We start from the raw sequence: 17,092 nt of genomic DNA on the forward strand, positions 1-17,092 counted from the left end.
GGTTGAGGCTGTAACTTGGCAGCAGAGCACCACTCTAGTCTTCCGTCCTTATAGTGCAGTGCTCATCTCTCCCTGACTGTGGATGCTCTGTGCCAGTGATACTTTGCTGGATTTAGTGACAAAATGTGTTCTTTCTTTGGTCTCTAGTGATAAAAATCATATGCATTTTGGGGCCATTACTTGTGCCATGGGCATTCGCTTTAAATCTTACTGCTCCAACCTTGTTCGTACTCTGATGGTTGACCCCACTCAGGAAGTTCAAGAAAATTACAACTTTTTACTTCAACTTCAAGAGGAGTTGCTAAAGGAGTTAAGACATGGTAAGATTCCTCAGAAAAGGTTTGGAAGTCCTAGTATTTCATGGTAACCCTGGACCAGTGAGTGATTCTGAGTAATGACTTTCAGAGATTGGGGATAGAGCTTGGTACTATCCTGTGCAAAGCCTGGATTCTATCCCTAGCACTGCCAAAAGAGACTGACTTCAGTCTTCAGTACTACAAAAGAAACACATGATTATATGCTTTCTTTTTAAAAACTTCAGATTCCTAATGTGTTGTGGCAGATACTCTTCCTTCTGAGAAACACAACTTTTTAAGGGACTTAGAAGGTGAAAACAACTTGATTGCATGATGTCATTTTGTTACTGTTTTCCTCTGAAAAATACTAAATGTCTCCATTCTATCTTATTAGGTGTGAAGATATGCGATGTGTATAATTCTGTCATGGATGTGGTTAAGAAGCAGAAGCCAGAACTGCTGAACAAAATTACAAAGAACCTAGGGTGTGTTACAGTGTGTATTGTATATCTTGACTGAGTTTTCATGACTAGCAGCCTGTGTTCCTAGACTGATTTTTGGAAGTGTTTGATTTTTGTGTTTTGAAATGGGGTTTCCAGCAATAACTCAGACTGGCCTACAACTTCCTACATAGCCTGCACTGACTTTGAAGTTTCAGACCCTCCTGCCATTCTAAGTCACAAAACTTCCCAAGTACAGAGGTTAAGGCATGTACTGTCACAATCACCTAACCCCATAGTTTTATTTGTTTTCTCACCAGTATTTCCTACTAACAAGTTAGTGTGTGCAAATGGTGTTACTGGAGAGAGAAAGATTTAGTTGCTTATTCTAAGTTAATAGGATAGATTTTTCTAGACCATTATAGGAATCCAGTCAGTACTCTGGGATCAAATTAGCTTGTTTACAATTAATGACTGTAGGATGTCCTACTGTATTTATTTTAAATTTAAAACAGTGTTTGTCAAAAAAAAAAAAAAAAATGTTTCATTGGGGAACTTTTTTGTTTGTTTTCAAGACAAAAGTTTCTCTGTGTAGCCTTGGCTGTCCTGGAACTTGCTCTGTAGACCAGGCTGGCCTCCAACTCAGATATCAGCTTGCCTCTGCCTCCCAATTGCTGGGATTAAAGGTTTGTGCTACCACTGCCAAGCTGGGAACCTTTCTTTTTTTTTTTCTTTTCTTTTTTTTTTTAAATGTTTTCACATTTATTTGTATATTGTGAAGGAGAATATGGCTGTGCAATGTTGTGCATGTGGAGGTCAGAGAGCAAATCATGAGGCAGTTTTTTGCCTTCTTCTGTAGATGTGCCTTTACTCAATGAACCATCTCACTGGTCCTGGAAATTATTCTTTAATATAAGATTATATAACTTTTAGAGACCTAATACTGGTGTGGGTGTTTGCACATGCACACACTGTATTTTCTTTCTGCTTTGTTTTGTTGTTAGACGGGGCCTTAGCCTATAGCCCAGGCTAATCTTGGACCTATGTTCATTGATGCTCCTGCCTCAGCTATCTGAATGCAAGCATTTCAGGCATGAGCCATGACACCCCATTTGTTTTTCATTTCTTTGCTAATAGAGCATCAAGGGCAAATGACTTCCACATGTTAGCCTGCTTTATCTGAAAGGTGAAATCCCATCTGGGCTGTGTTACTAATGTTTATATTTATGTTTATATTTATCTTTGTTTTCAGATTTGGGATGGGAATTGAATTCCGTGAAGGCTCTCTAGTAATCAATAGTAAAAATCAGTACAAGCTGAAAAAAGGTAATTTTTATATGCATGCAATAAGAAAATAATTTTTTGAGTGCCTCCCTGTCATTCTTTTTCTGTTAAATTTTATTCCTCTGTACCTTGACTGGTACCCATTTTATTATTTTAGGGATGGTTTTCAGCATCAACCTAGGATTTTCAGACCTGACTAACAAAGAAGGGAAAAAACCAGAAGAGAAAACCTATGCCCTGTTCATTGGTGACACGGTGCTTGTAGATGAGGTGTGCTACTTCTTAAGCTTTTGGTGTGCATAAACTAATCTGTGAAGTCTGTGTGAACTTGGATACTCCAGTCTTTGTTAATGGTTGCTAAGTGGGAAGTCCATGACCTAGACTTGATAAAGCAGTTAGGAATAAAGGGGCATTGGATGTCCTTATCACCCCCATGTATTCCCTTGAAGCAGTGTTTCTCCTTGAATTTAGAACTGAAGTTTTGGTGGCTAGGCTTAGTAACAACAATTCCCAGAATTCTCTTGTCTCACTCAGAGCTGGTGTTACAGATCTGCATGACTACACCCAGCTCTTTTGTGGGTTCCTTATTAACAAATACTCTCTTCCCATGGCTAGCTATCTCAACCCCAGAACTGATTCTCTTTTTCAAGTATGGGGAGAGGGAAGTACCCATGGAGGCCAGAGACCTTTGATCCCTAGAGCTGGAGTTACAAGGAGTTGTAGGTGGCCCAGCGTGTGTGTGCTAGGAACTGAGCACCGGTCTTGTCTGTGTAATAGGAATGTGCACTCTAAGCCCCTGAGCCACCTCTCCAACCCTAGATAGTAATGATAAATTGTTCCATGTTTATACTAAAAGGTAAACACTTGTGTGTATTGTCAAATCTTTAGAACTTTACAGTATCTATATAAAGAAAGCAGTTTACTATTCCTTTATACAAATAAAGAGACTTTTAAAACACATAGGTGCCAGAGCTAGGTAAAGCTGGATTTCAAATAAACTATTGCTCAGATTATAGTTCCTCAAGAGAAGCTAGGAAAGTAAAAACTATTTGTTCTTTTTAAAATCCAACCCAGAAACTTGATATTGCCCAGCTATGTGCTGAATTAAAAGCAAGAGTTTACTTTAAATTGAAGATCTAAATTCTCCTTTTCTTCTAGGATGGTCCAGCTACTGTTCTTACTTCTGTGAAAAAGAAAGTAAAAAATGTGGGGATTTTCCTGAAGGTGAGAAAATGATAAGTGATTGTTATAGGAATCTCAGTACAGTGAAGAAGGTAAACAATATAGCTCTTTTAAAAAGTAAACAGTATTTTCTTTATTATACCTTATTCCCATAGAATGAGGATGATGAGGAGGAGGAGGAAGAGAAAGATGAGGCAGAGGACCTTTTGGGAAGAGGCTCTAGGGCGGCATTACTTACTGAAAGAACACGGGTAAGTTTACTGTTTTAAATCACATTTACCATGTAACTGGATATGCTGATGTACATCTGTAAAATTCCAACATACATCAGACTATCAGGCTAAGGCATGAGGATCACCAGCTTAAGTTTGGCTGGGATTGCATATGCAAGGTTCAGGCCAGCCATGAGGGCATTAGGAAACTGGCAGAAACACTGGTGTCCTATCATGTGCTCCACATGTTCTAGTGACTTTTTTCTCACTTTGCTAGAATGAGATGACTGCAGAAGAGAAGCGAAGAGCACATCAGAAGGAACTGGCAGCACAGCTCAACGAGGAAGCGAAGAGGAGGCTGACAGAGCAGAAGGGGGAACAGCAGATTCAGAAGTAGGAGTCTACACTGAGCATGGTGATAGTCTAGAGATAATGTGACTGTAGGGAATTCTCAGTTGACTTTTTGCTTTGTTTTTAACCCCACTACAGAGCTCGAAAATCTAATGTGTCCTATAAAAACCCATCTCTGATGCCTAAGGAACCACATATTCGAGAGATGAAGATCTATATTGATAAGAAATATGAGACTGTGATAATGCCTGTGTTTGGCATTGCCACACCCTTCCATATTGCCACAATCAAGGTACCAGTATTCAAGTATCTAAGGTTCCAGTGTGTCTGCCTAATTATCTCTATTCTTTCATCTTCGATGTCAGTGTGCTGATTTTCTGCTTTCTCCTTTATCTCCCACTCTTGCTTTCTTTCCCTTCCAGTTTTCACTTTGTAGGAAGCCAAATTAGTTCAAAAAAGGAATTTATTTACCAATTACTGGGGGGGTGGGGGGTGGGGGTTGTTGTTGTTGTTGTTGTTGTTGTTGTTGTTGTTGTTGTTGTCATCTTGTGCCATATATGTTTGAGTGTGTGTGTGTGTCCCTGTCCCTGGGGTATAAGATGCATGTGTCATATGTCAGTGTCTGGTCTCTTAAGTTCATAGATAGCCCTCTCTCTACCTTATTTTTTGAGACAGGATCTTTTACTGAGCCTTGAGCTCAATGATTGGCTAGAGTGGCTGGCCACCAAGCTCTGGAAATCCCTGTGTCTGCCCACTTTTAGCCCTAGGATTATAGACATGCACATCACACTTGGATTTTTCTGTGAGTGTTAGGGCTCCAAACTTGGGTCCTGGTGTTTGTGCACAAGCACTTTGCCATCTGAGCCATCTCTCCGGCCCCTATCATGTGTGTCTTTCTGTGAATTTTTAACTATTATTTAACCCTAAATTATATTTCTGTTATAAGATACTTTTATAACTAGATGGTTATGTGAAAGACACTGCCGAATATTTCTATCTCGATTTTGGTTCAGTTTCATAGATTCAACTCAAAGAACAGAAGACTCTGGCCTTTTTCTTCTGCAGCTAAGAACTGAACCAGGACCTTGTACTCTAGATAAATGCTTTGCCATTGAGCTTCATTCTGAGTTCCTCATACTCTTAACTGCTAAGTGAATTTTAGCATCTTTATGATCTAGTAGCAGAGCTAACTGTCCTCTCTTTCTTTGAACAGAACATAAGCATGTCTGTCGAAGGAGACTATACTTACTTGCGAATCAACTTCTATTGTCCAGGCAGTGCTCTGGGCAGGAATGAGGGCAACATCTTTCCTAACCCTGAAGCCACTTTTGTCAAGGAAATGTGAGTCCCTGGGAAACAAGTGTCTCCAATCCACACTAGTGGAGCAGTGGCCTCCTCACATGTCCGTTCCCTGCTGCATCCTTTCCCAAGAAGCCACTGCAAAGCTTTCTTTGGTGGCATTTGTTTAGGATTACATTGCTGACTTTGAATGTTTTAAGTATGGATCCTAATTTAAATTCACATATGGCTATTTTACATTCACAGTACACATTTTACAATAGAATCCTCAGGTAAAAAGAATATGTGTGGGCCAACTGTAGCAACACACAGCACAGCTTGAAGTCCACATTTAAGAGACTGAAGCAAAAATTTTACAAATTCAAGGCCATCCTGGGCTACAAAGTTAATTCCTTAAACTATAGTAAGAACTATCTCGAAATAGAAGCGTAAGAAAGGACATGTGTGCTGCATTGGATTTTCTTCCGTCATGGAGGGAGTGCTATGGGATACTGGGAGGTACTATATCAAATCTGAAAAAACTAAAAGTGTAATTTCCCTACTCCAGGGAATTAGCTATTGATATTTTAATTAAAGAAAAAAAATTTTTTTCTGATTTCCTACCATTCCTATATTTAGTGGTAGTTTTTCTTTTAAAAACACATTTTAAAAAATCCCATCTGGGCATGGTAACATTTAGAGGGTGAAGCAGGAGGACAGGAGTTCAAGGCCAGCTTTTGAACATAGCAAGGTCAAAGCCAGTTTGGACTGCGTAAGTTGTCTTTTAAAGGATAGCCTTAGAGAAAATTGGTAAAATGCTTATCATGCAAGCTTGAGGACCTAAGTTCAGGTCTCAAAGACCCACATTAAAATACATAAATATACGTGCAGTAGACTGCATCTATAGTCCCAGCATTAGAGAGGTGAAGACAAGGGGGCCCCCTGGAATTTGTTAACCAACCCATCTAGATAGATATGAGAGAGAGCTTCTCCCAAAACAAGGCAAGAGCTATTAAAAAAAAAAAAAAAAAACATTCAGTGTTGGCTTCTGGCCTCTACACAAACACCTGGCACATACACACAATAGAGAAATTAAGCCACTTAAAAACTATAGTAATGAGTTAAGGTTACCTAGCCTGATAAACATCCATACAAATATTCTTCTACAGTACATACCGAGCTTCAAATATGAAAGCACCTGGAGAACAGACTGTACCCGCCTTAAACCTTCAGAATGCTTTCCGAATTATAAAAGAAGTACAAAAACGTTACAAGACCAGAGAAGCTGAAGAGAAAGAAAAAGAGGTGAGTGTGAGCGCAGACTGAGCGCCTTTGTACGGGCGTTTGGAAGTCCACATGTAGATTACAGCCACATACACACGCTGTTTGTGACTTGTAGGGCATTGTAAAACAAGACTCACTGGTGATCAACCTGAACCGGAGCAATCCAAAGCTGAAAGATCTGTACATCCGTCCAAACATTGCCCAAAAGAGAATGCAAGGCTCACTGGAGGCTCATGTCAATGGTGCGTATGGCTGACCTCTCACCTGCTGTTCTGCAGCTTCAGACTGCAGCATGCTAGAGAACTGCTGGGAGGAGTCAGATGACAAGGTGGCCAGAAAGCATGGAAACTAGATACATGGTGTTCAAGTCAGCTGAAGAGATAGGTGCACTGCCTTTGGCCTAAGATGATAGCACTTAACACTTGGTGACCCCATTGTTTGCCACAGGTTTCCGCTTCACATCTGTTCGAGGAGACAAGGTGGATATTCTATACAATAATATCAAGCATGCCCTGTTCCAGCCCTGTGATGGCGAGATGATTATTGTTTTGCACTTTCACCTCAAGGTACATGCTTCTTTCTACCTAAGCTAGTGTGATTAATAGCTCTCAGCAAAAACTGAATTTTTCTCACTTATTAAGTAAAATTATAATCATTAAAGAGGTTTTTAAAAACATGTTTTATAAAGTACAGTAGCCTAGTGACTTTGATTACAGTTACATACAGTTACATAAAGGAGTATGGATGAAGTTATTTGCAGGAATCAGGGTACCTGTTAAGTGGCTACACTGCTAAAGGAAATGTCTCTATCTTCCTTGGCAACCAAAATCCTCTCTCTTTCTGTGATGGGGTGTTGACAGGTATACATAGTTGCCTTGAGGTCAGGAGTACAGTGGTCATATCATTCCCAGAAGATTCCTCTTCCATTGGTTCTTCCTTTTTCTCTACAATGTTCTAAGCCATGGAAGGAATGATGGAGTGTTCTGTTTATGCTTGAACATGCAATAATCACTTAGTCTTAGAACTTTGACCAATTACAAATTTCTGCACTTACTACTGCCCACTGCAGAAAGAAGCTTCTCTGACCAAAGATGACATCAAGACTAATGTGGGGAATAATGTAATTATTTAGAAGGTAATTTGATGGGTATATCACATTCGTTTAGCAAAACAACAGCTCTCATTTACCTACTAGGGCCTGTGACCTCCCCATTCTCCACTAGGTTTTCAGTAGCACATGTGAGTTCCCTCCTGTGATGTGAGCCTCAATTCCAGTCAGGTAGTTGGTTACCCCATCACAGGTTTGTCACTATAATACCAAAAGGTACATCTTAATTCTTTAGTTAGTAGTGGTAGTGTAATACAATGTGTATTTATCTATTTTATGTACTTTGTTTCTTTAAGTATCTTGTCTTTGTAGATTGAGTTGCCTAAATCTTCTAATTTTTCTCTTCTCTCTGGTTTTTCATTAGAATGCTATCATGTTTGGGAAGAAGCGACACACAGATGTACAGTTCTACACAGAAGTTGGAGAGATCACTACAGATTTGGGGAAACATCAGCACATGCACGACCGAGATGATCTATACGCTGAGCAGGTCTGAGAAATTTAGAGTCATATTTTTAGAGTAGCGGGATAGAGTTAAGTGTGGGTTCAAGATTTATGCTCCTAAATACCAAATAACTTTAGTATCTGCTCTGGTGATCCAGCGTATTGACTTACAAATTAGGCATAGAGAGTCACCTCCATGGTTTATGGTGTAAACCTTCAATAAGATCAAGTGACAGTAAGGAGAAGTAAAACTACAAAAGAGTTTTGACCTTTTTGAGGGGAAATACTTTTAAGTCACATGATAATACTGTTTTCCTCCACAGATGGAACGAGAAATGAGACACAAACTGAAAACAGCCTTTAAAAATTTCATTGAAAAAGTAGAGGCTCTAACAAAGGAGGAGCTGGAGTTTGAAGTACCGTTTAGGGATCTGGGGTAATAACACTTTTTCCACCTCTCGCCTTCCAAAAAAGCTCATGCGTCTAGCTTTAGGGAACGGGTTGTTGTTTCTTTTGTAATGTAATACCACATATACTCTGAGTTGGGGTTTTTGTGTGTATGAGGTTCTTTTTCTTTCCTAGACTGATAACCTTTGAGATAATCACTCAGAATCTTAAGGATTCTCTAGCCAGGCTCATGCCATTAATCCCAGCACTCAGGTTGTAGAGGCAGGCAGATCTCTTAGTTTAAGGTTAGTCCGCTCTACAAGATAAGTTAGGACAGCCAAGGCACAGAGAAACCTCTCCAAAAAAATGTTTGTAGGCTAAGGAGACACCTCCAGGAGGCCTTGGGGCCTCTGGCCTCGAACCTGTGTACACATACTCACATGCAGACACAAACATATAATGTTTTTAAATGGATACATATATTTTAAGAATCTCAAGGGTTTTTATAAGGAACTTCCTTGGGAGCTGTTTGGCAGAGGGAAGGTGCCTGTATTGTGTCAACAAGTAGGTTTATGTGGTCATGTGGCTCATGTGTTTGTCTTCCTATTCTCTTTTAGGTTTAATGGGGCTCCCTATAGGAGTACCTGCCTCCTTCAGCCCACTAGTAGTGCACTGGTAAATGCTACAGAGTGGGTGAGTATTCTTGCCTGCTCTTACTGTTTATTTTAATTTTCTGGTCCTTTGTAGTTTTCTTCTTACCCTGCTGTTCAGATCCTGGTCCCAGAGTCTGCTAAGCACATGCTCCACTACTGAGTGACGCCCACACACGTTTCTTGCTTACTCTTAGTAATACAGTTGTTAGAAAGTTCGGGAAGTTCTTTTGATCCTAATTGTTTGATGCTTGGCTTAGATTTAAAATTCGTTAAACAAATGGTCTTTCTAAAGCCTCTGTAGTGTTTAAAAATAGTTTCTTTGAGGATTCCCTGAGTTTATTCTCCTTGAGAGAAACACTATAAGTTCTTAGTGTGTAACACTGAATTTATCTGATTAAAAAAAGAACAAAAAACAGTTTTTCTTTTTTTTTCTTTTTTTTATATAAAAACAATCAACATGTATTTATTTAATATACATTGTAAGGGTTCAAGCAGACTTAATTTAAATAAAACAAACAAAACAAAAATAACAACACAGCTTAGAAATCAAAGAGAAAGGACAGACAGTCTAAGAAAAAAAGACAGCACAAATGAGAGGTGGACAGTGTGCATCAGGGCTCTTGGCTGGAGACCTGCTTTGAATAGGTTTCTTGCAGGTGCTTCTTAAATGCTGTGGGGTTTTTCCAAAGCTCCGCAGCATGTGTGTTCAAAGGGCTATCGATGTTGGGTTCTCCTAGCAGGCTCTGGATAGAGAGTAAGATGGTCCTGACGTCATAGAGTGCAGACCACTTCTCCTTGAGGATGTCCAGGCAGATGTTGCCCTGGGTGTCCACGTTGGGGTGGTAGCAGGGGTTGAGGAACTTCACTGTGGGGGCGTTGTAAGGGTAGCCACTGGGGAACTCTAGGGAGAGCTTATACCTCAGGTCTTCATAATACGGTACCAGCTGCTCCGTGGATGGTCCCCACCCATTTGAACAGGTTGTCTGATTCAGGGAAGGCGGAAATTCCTTTGTCACCAGACATCATAAGGGTCATCAGCTCCTGCTGTAGCCTCTTACCTACAGGGCCCTGGGCGGCGCCCCCGCAGGGCTCGGCTCCTTTTCGAACGGTGGCAGCGCTGGCAGCAGCTGGGTCACGGTTTTTCGAGGCCATCCTAGAAGTGCTGGCACCAAGACAGGAGTGTGGAGACAAAAGGGCAACTGTCCAGAAAACAGTTTTTCTTTGTGTGGTCATTTAGATTCTGAAACCATGTGAGAAGTGCTTGGAGGGAGGTACTTACCAGTACTGATGCAGCTCCTGTTTTGACAGCCACCTTTTGTGGTGACGCTGGATGAAGTGGAACTGATCCATTTTGAGAGGGTCCAATTTCACCTGAAGAACTTTGACATGGTAATTGTCTACAAGGATTACAGCAAGAAAGTCACCATGATCAATGCCATTCCTGTTGCCTCTCTAGACCCCATCAAGGAGTGGCTGAAGTAAGTAACCTGCCAGCTCCTCCTTTACCTTGGACTATCAAATGCTATGTCTGTTACACCATGGTTTGTGCCTGTATTCACCGCTACTCAGGTGACTGAGATAGAAGACACAAATTTGGGTCTAGCCCAGGTGACATGAGGATCTTATCCCTAATTTTTTTCAATTATATAATGCATGTATAACCCCCTCCCCTCACTTTAATCTTCATTCTCCTAAACAGTTGACTTCTGCTTTGATTTAATTTGTACCTGTATAACTTTATGTGACTATATAAATTTAGGAACCAGAAATGTGAGAAAACATACGATACTTCTCTTTCATGTTATCTCCAGTTGCATTGAAATTCATGTATCTCACTTAGTGCTTATCCATTCCTGTACACCTGGGTTGGTTCCATAGCTTAGCTACTGTGAAGAGCACTACAGTAAAACACAGACTTGGTGGCTTATATTCTGACTAGAGTAAGATGAAATAATCATTATAGTTTTGATAGTCATTTCTCTGATGACCAATGAAACTGAACACTTTTTCTTATTTTCATTAACAATTTATATTTCCTTTTTTTGTGAATCTGTGTGCCTGTGTTTGTATGTATACCATGTGTGCAAAAACCCATGAAAGCCAGAAAAAGGATAAATGTTGGGAACTGAACCCAGGTCTGCTATAAGAGCAGTAAGCACTTAAAACTTCCAAGCTATCCCTTCAGCCTGAAATGATCTCAGATGTACTTGTGAGGACAGGGCATGTAGCATCTTGCTGGAACTAACATTTAGAACCAGCTCTTTCCTTCTACATGTGGATTCAAGGGTCAAACTCAGGTCCTCAGGCCTGATGGCAAGTGCTCTTACCTACTGAGTCATCTCAGAGAGTCTGTTGTCTCCAACTCAACTATGACCAAAAATAACCTTGAATTTCTAATCCTACCTGTACCTCCTGAGTACTGGGATGGCTGGTGTGCACCCTCACACATGTTTGCTGTGTTGGGGATAAAACCTAGGGCTCTGAGTGTCAGACAAGCACTCTGCCAACTGAGCCACAGATGTCATCTTATCCCTTGGAACTGTACTTACAGATGGTTGCAAGTACCCATGTGGGTGCTGGGAATTAAACCTTTAGAAGAACAGCTTCCAGCCACTTTGTCTTTACTCTAAATATTAATCCTGTCACATAACTGGCAAATATTTTCCTCCTAGGCTCTCTTCACTCAACTAACTTGTATAGCTTTTTAATTTTATGAGATCCTATGTGTCATTTTGTTTGTTTGTTTGTATGGGGTGGAGGAGTATATGTTGAGTGAGATAAGGATCTAGTTTCATTCTTTTACAAGTGAATAGTTTTTAAGATTTATTTTATTATCTTAATTACATGTGTATATATGTATAGAGAGGTATGTGCACATGATGCAAGCACCCACAGAGGTCAGAGATTCCAAATCCCTGGAGCTATGAATTGGACTCAGGCTCTCTGGAAGAGCAGCAGCAGTTGTTCTTTAACCACTGCGGCTTCTCTCCAACCCTGAATGTTCTATTGTTACAGTACCTCTTTGTTAACTAAAGAAACTAACTTGTATATTTTTGCTATTTTTGTCAACAATCATGTTTATTGCTCTATGTCTGAATCTTCTATTCTGTTTCATTGATCTGTGATGTGTTTTGTAAAAGTCAAATATGATGCCTACAGTTTTCCTTTCTTTGCTCAGAATTGTTTTGGGTATCTAAGGTCATGTGCTTCCAAATGGGGGTTTTGTGGGGTTTTTTTGTTTGTTTGTTTGTTTGTTTCTTTTACATTTTTGTCCAAAATGCATTGGGATTTTGACTGGGGTTGAGTTGAATCTATAGATTATTTTTGGTAAAATACCATTTACACAGTGTTGGTTTTTCCAATCCATTAGCATGGGAGGTCTGTCATTATAGAGGTCTTTTATACCCTTGGATTTATTACTCTGAAGGTTTAGAGGTGGAGGTGGGGGTGTTGGTTTGGGTTTAGAATTGTTTTATTTTGTTACATGTTTTTTGTTTTGATACAGGGTCTCTGTAGCACTGGCTAGCCTCGAAATCAGATTCACCACCTGCCTCTGCTTCCCCAGTGCTAGGATTAAAGGTGAGCACCAGCTCCACCTGGCAGAATCTGGGTTTTTAAGATTGTTCTAATAATTTCTAAATCTTATTGGTATGAAAGTGACTTCTTTAATCTTTTTTTCTACTAATCTTGGGGTTGCTTCTTACTGTTTGTTTCAAGGTGTATCATTGAGTAGTTTATTTGAGCTTTCTGGTTTCTGTGTATACACATGAATATGCATGTGGGTGTGGACGTACACACCATGCAGGTCCATTTAAAGGCTGGGAGTTGATGTCACAATGTCATCTAAATGCTTCTCCACTTATTTTTCAAAATCAAGGACTATTTTTTAGAGTTTGAGGTAAGGAAGAGTTAGGGGCATGGGGCAGACAGGGCAGGCAAGCTATAATTAATTCTTGGCAGTTGCTGGGAGCAAGGAGATAGAAAAGAGAGAGAACACTGACAGGTTTGATAATGGTGGATGGAGGGGGAGGGTGCTTTAGAGAAAGCATGCCTAAGGTTTTAAAAGTCCAGCATTCTAAAGGAAAAGTTAAGCCTTTTGTATTCAACCTGAGAAAGCAAGCAGGTTTACAGTATTGTATAGCTGCTTCAACATTGTTTTGTTTTAGTTGGGATATGGGTGTGTGTGTGTGTGTGTGTGTGTGTGTGTGTGTGTGTGTGTGTATGAGTATGAGAGAGAGAGAGAGAGAGAGAGAGAGAGAGAGAGAGAGAGAGAGAGAGAGAGAGAGAGAATATGACCTGTTGATAGGAGGTTTTCAAGTCATCCACGAACACTGGTTTGGGCTAAATCAGTGACTTTATATCTAATAATATATTTTATGGAATTGGGCACACCTGGGTTTAGTATGCCTGTGTTTATAATTGCCATGTGTTTAGTATGCCTGTGTTTATAATTGTTGTGTCCTCCCTCAATCAGTATGCAGTAACCATCTTTATCTCTTTTTACTTGTTTTGGTTTTAAGTCTGTCTTGTCAGATATTACAGTAGCACCTTGTCCATTTTCTTGGAAACCTTTTTCATTCCCACCATAACATAGCATGTATCTTTTATGGTGAGGTGTATTTATTTTGACTTTTTGGGTTTGGGTTTTAGGTGGTGGTGGTGGTGGTGGTGGTGGTGGTGGTGGTGGTGGTGGTTGGATTTTTTCACAGCTCTTATTTAGCTAGCAGTCTCACTACACATGGTTCAAGAACTCAGAGAAAATCAAATGTTAAAGATTATTATTGGCCTTCAAACATAGCTCATGGTGCCATGTTTGCCTATAATCTCTCTAATATAAACCACATTCATACCTCAGTAGCTACTAGACCACTTAGTATAACATTTGTAACTGTGAGCTATTTGAAGCTACCAGTTTTAGCACTGTTATTTTTTTCACTCTTTAAATAGCTATAGGGAGTTCAGCAGAAGTTGAGGGAAACCAGCTCAGCCTTGGTGTAGTAGCAAAATGTGGGCAGTTGAGGCTTCAAGTAAGTCATACCAGAGTGTCCAACAGCACCCGGCCCTTCTCCATGAAGTTACACTCTATGGTAGAAGCTATTTTAATTTATTTGGGTATTTGTTTTCTTCTTTATTTGTTTGGGGTTTTTTTGTTTGTTTGTTTGTTTGGTTTGGTTTTTTGTTGTTGTTTTGGTTTGGTTTTTGTTTGTTTTGGGGTTGTTTGTTTGTTTGTTTGTTTTTTGAGAAAAGTTATCACTGAGTAACCGTGCCTGTTGTGGAACTCTCTGTAGACTAGGTTGGCCTGAGATCTGCCTACTAGGTTGGCCTGAGATCTGCCTGCCTCTGCCTTTCAAGTGCTGAGATTAGAGGCATGCACCATTGTTTTTGTAATGCTTGGTGTTTTCCTAGTCCTCTCTTAATATTATCCTAGAGTGTTTGCTTAGCTGGCTTCAAGGATGTGTTTATTTTTCTCTTCAGTCTGAAGGATTCCTTCTGGTATCTGACTTCAGTTTGGGTTTCTTCAGTGATTCTCACTCTGGAATTCTTCTTTCATGGTTTATATTCTCTTCTTTCAGCAATCTTGTTCTCTTGGAATTTGTGTGGTCTTTGCTTCCTGAATTCTTTATCTGAAATATTGTCTAATCCTCTCCTTACATGCAGGCCATCATCACAAGTTGATTTGGAAGGAATACTATTGCCCTGCTTTTTTTATTTTCTTTATCACTTTATTTTTATATCACTTGTACTCCTGTAGGTAGTAAAAGGTACTTTGCGTGTAAATGGAAAGATGAAAACAATGTCTCTGAGTAACATGGTAACTAATATTATGTTGACAGAAAAAGAAGAGGTCAGTGTATTTAGAAAAGGGCATGGGAGGGGCTGTGGAGGTCAGGGAGGGTAAATTCATACAGTCAAATAACATGTGCCGTTCCCAGCTTTTGGGGCTGAAAATCAGTTTTCTAAAACCTAACCAGCAAAGGACAACAGAAAAGAAATGTTGGAGTGGAAAGACCACGATGGATAGAGTATGAAAGCAATCTAGTGTGTTTCTGGATTTCCTGTATTCTGCCTTGGGAGCCCCAGGTAGAGTTGAGGCAGATTTAAAATAAACCTTTGTTTTCGTCTTCCAAAGAACTAGATGACACTCAATCCTGTTTTGATCAGTTGTCTAGAAACCTGTTCTTCCCTTGGGCTCTGTAGTTGTTTCACTGTGGAAAGGACTGAAGTCCTTGCTAATCTTACTACTAAGAGGAGAAAAGAATGGGTCTTATGAGCTCTTGCAGAAGTCCCAGGTTAATTTTTAAATCTATATAAATTTATAAAACTATTCCTCACAGAATTTCTTACTGTTTGGATGAGAAATTTTAGTTAAGTAGTAGTTTTGGAAATTATTAAAGTTATGAACTTGAAGAGGACCCAGGTTAATTATTTTATTAAAATTTAGAAAGTAGAAATTTTAGTGTATTACTTAAAGCAGGTTCTGCAGTAAGTCTCAGGCAGAATGTGATTGCTAATGATTTAGCTTATCCTCTAGTCACTTTTTCTGGGTGGTTTTTGTTTGTTTTGTTTTTTTTAGATGTGTTTCATTTCATGAGTATGAATGTTTTGCCTTGGGTGAATGTAAATGCATCACATATGTCTGGTGTCCATGGAGTTTAAAAGAGAATGAGATCCCATTGGAACCAGAGCTGCAGGTGTTTGTGAGCCACCATGTGGGTATTGGGAACTGAGCCAAGGTCCCCTGCAAGAGCTCATAGATGCTGAGCCATTTCCCTTCTCAGTCATCCACTCTAACTTAACCCACAACACAAATTAGTTAAGTCATTTTACATACTTAGAAAGACATGCCTTCTTTCAGGTAGAGTACGCCTTTATCAAATAAGCAGGGTAGAAAAATGGTGTGAACTGTTGGGCAGGGCCAGTGGAATCTGCCCTTGTTTCTTCATTATAGGCAAATGAATGAAGAGTATCTCCAAACTGGTTATAAGTTAAGATGGTATCAGTGAGGGATGAGGGAGCCTGGTTGAGTCAGACAGAGACAAAAGAACAGGTTCATTGTTGCTGAAGAAGGAGAAAGGATGAAAATTTTTTGAGGGACAAAGCTTGTGAGGGTTGTGATGCTTTTCTGACATAAGAATCAATGCTCTGGGAATTCAAGTAACAGCCATTTGAGGCATGCCCAGTGCAAGCTAATGGTCATGACAGTTTACGTTGTCAGAAAACACACGTTTGATTCAGATTTTGTTATGTCATTTTAGTTCCTGTGACCTAAAGTACACAGAAGGAGTTCAGTCCCTCAACTGGACTAAAATCATGAAGACCATCGTTGATGACCCGGAGGGTTTCTTTGAACAAGGTGGCTGGTCTTTCCTGGAACCTGAGGGTGAGGTGCGTGCGTGAGTGTGGGGTTTCTTTTTTATTTAGGTATGCAGTGTTGCCTAATGTCATTTAGGCACTTAAGAGAATGACATCTTTATGTAGCACATAAAGGACCTGACAAGTAGAACCTAAAAAAAAAACCTTAGTATTCTTGTTTCTCTAGGTTAGTTTTGCAGGTAAATGATGAATTCATTGGGAATTGGTAGTCACTGCACATATTTCTCACAGTTTCTTACTGTTGGGAGGTGATGGGTTGAGTCGTACTAAATAGTCCTCCTGAGGCTGAAGCGATGACTCAGTACTACCTAATCCTCCAGAGGACCTGAGTTCAATTCCTAGCACCTACATGGCAGCTCACAACTATTGAACTACAGTTCCAGAGAATTTGAAGCCCTCTTCTATTTCCCCCCGGCACTGCCACACCTGGTGCACAGCCAGCCATACATGCAGGCAAAACACATAAAAAGAAATGAGCCTTTAGTGGCTGAAAAGATGGCTCAGCAGTTAAGAACACTGACTACTCTAACAGAGACCTAGACTGATCCCCAGCACCCATATGGCAGCTCACAACTGTCGGTGATTCCAGGAACCAACAGCCTCACACAGATATACATGCAGACAAAACATCATGCACATAAAATTTTTTTAAATGAACCTTTAAAAAATTAAGTAAATAAAAAGTCACCAGGTTCGGTAATGTACACCTTTAATCACATCATTCAGGAGGCAAAACCAAAGAGATCTTTGTAAGTTCAAGAACAGCTTGGTCTACGTGCCAAGCCAGGACTACACCGTG

At 40.0% G+C, this 17,092-nt stretch overlaps 1 protein-coding gene and 1 pseudogene across 2 annotated transcripts in view; one reads left to right on the plus strand and one right to left on the minus strand.

Moving 5' to 3' along the window:
• Positions 1 to 17,092, plus strand: part of Supt16h (SPT16 homolog, facilitates chromatin remodeling subunit) — a 35,566-nt gene that overhangs the window by 15,408 nt on the left and 3,066 nt on the right. The window contains exons 7-23 of the mRNA XM_034497616.2: positions 148 to 320; positions 691 to 781; positions 1,989 to 2,062; positions 2,178 to 2,290; positions 3,179 to 3,244; positions 3,358 to 3,453; positions 3,692 to 3,807; positions 3,904 to 4,057; positions 4,979 to 5,106; positions 6,213 to 6,348; positions 6,443 to 6,569; positions 6,775 to 6,893; positions 7,800 to 7,925; positions 8,203 to 8,315; positions 8,884 to 8,959; positions 10,228 to 10,397; positions 16,176 to 16,305. Of these exons, the coding sequence (XP_034353507.1) occupies positions 148 to 320; positions 691 to 781; positions 1,989 to 2,062; positions 2,178 to 2,290; positions 3,179 to 3,244; positions 3,358 to 3,453; positions 3,692 to 3,807; positions 3,904 to 4,057; positions 4,979 to 5,106; positions 6,213 to 6,348; positions 6,443 to 6,569; positions 6,775 to 6,893; positions 7,800 to 7,925; positions 8,203 to 8,315; positions 8,884 to 8,959; positions 10,228 to 10,397; positions 16,176 to 16,305 (2,008 nt within the window). The remainder of the gene's footprint in view (positions 1 to 147; positions 321 to 690; positions 782 to 1,988; positions 2,063 to 2,177; positions 2,291 to 3,178; positions 3,245 to 3,357; positions 3,454 to 3,691; positions 3,808 to 3,903; positions 4,058 to 4,978; positions 5,107 to 6,212; positions 6,349 to 6,442; positions 6,570 to 6,774; positions 6,894 to 7,799; positions 7,926 to 8,202; positions 8,316 to 8,883; positions 8,960 to 10,227; positions 10,398 to 16,175; positions 16,306 to 17,092) is intronic.
• On the minus strand, positions 9,440 to 10,278 carry LOC117705232 (ubiquitin-conjugating enzyme E2 C pseudogene; annotated as a pseudogene). Its single transcript, XR_013109371.1, has 2 exons — positions 10,199 to 10,278; positions 9,440 to 10,118 (listed from the first exon to the last, which is right to left on the minus strand). The product of XR_013109371.1 is annotated as a ubiquitin-conjugating enzyme E2 C pseudogene (transcript).

This window comes from Arvicanthis niloticus, chromosome 3, assembly GCF_011762505.2.
Source record: "Arvicanthis niloticus isolate mArvNil1 chromosome 3, mArvNil1.pat.X, whole genome shotgun sequence".
In the NCBI taxonomy this organism is placed as follows: domain Eukaryota; kingdom Metazoa; phylum Chordata; class Mammalia; order Rodentia; family Muridae; genus Arvicanthis; species Arvicanthis niloticus.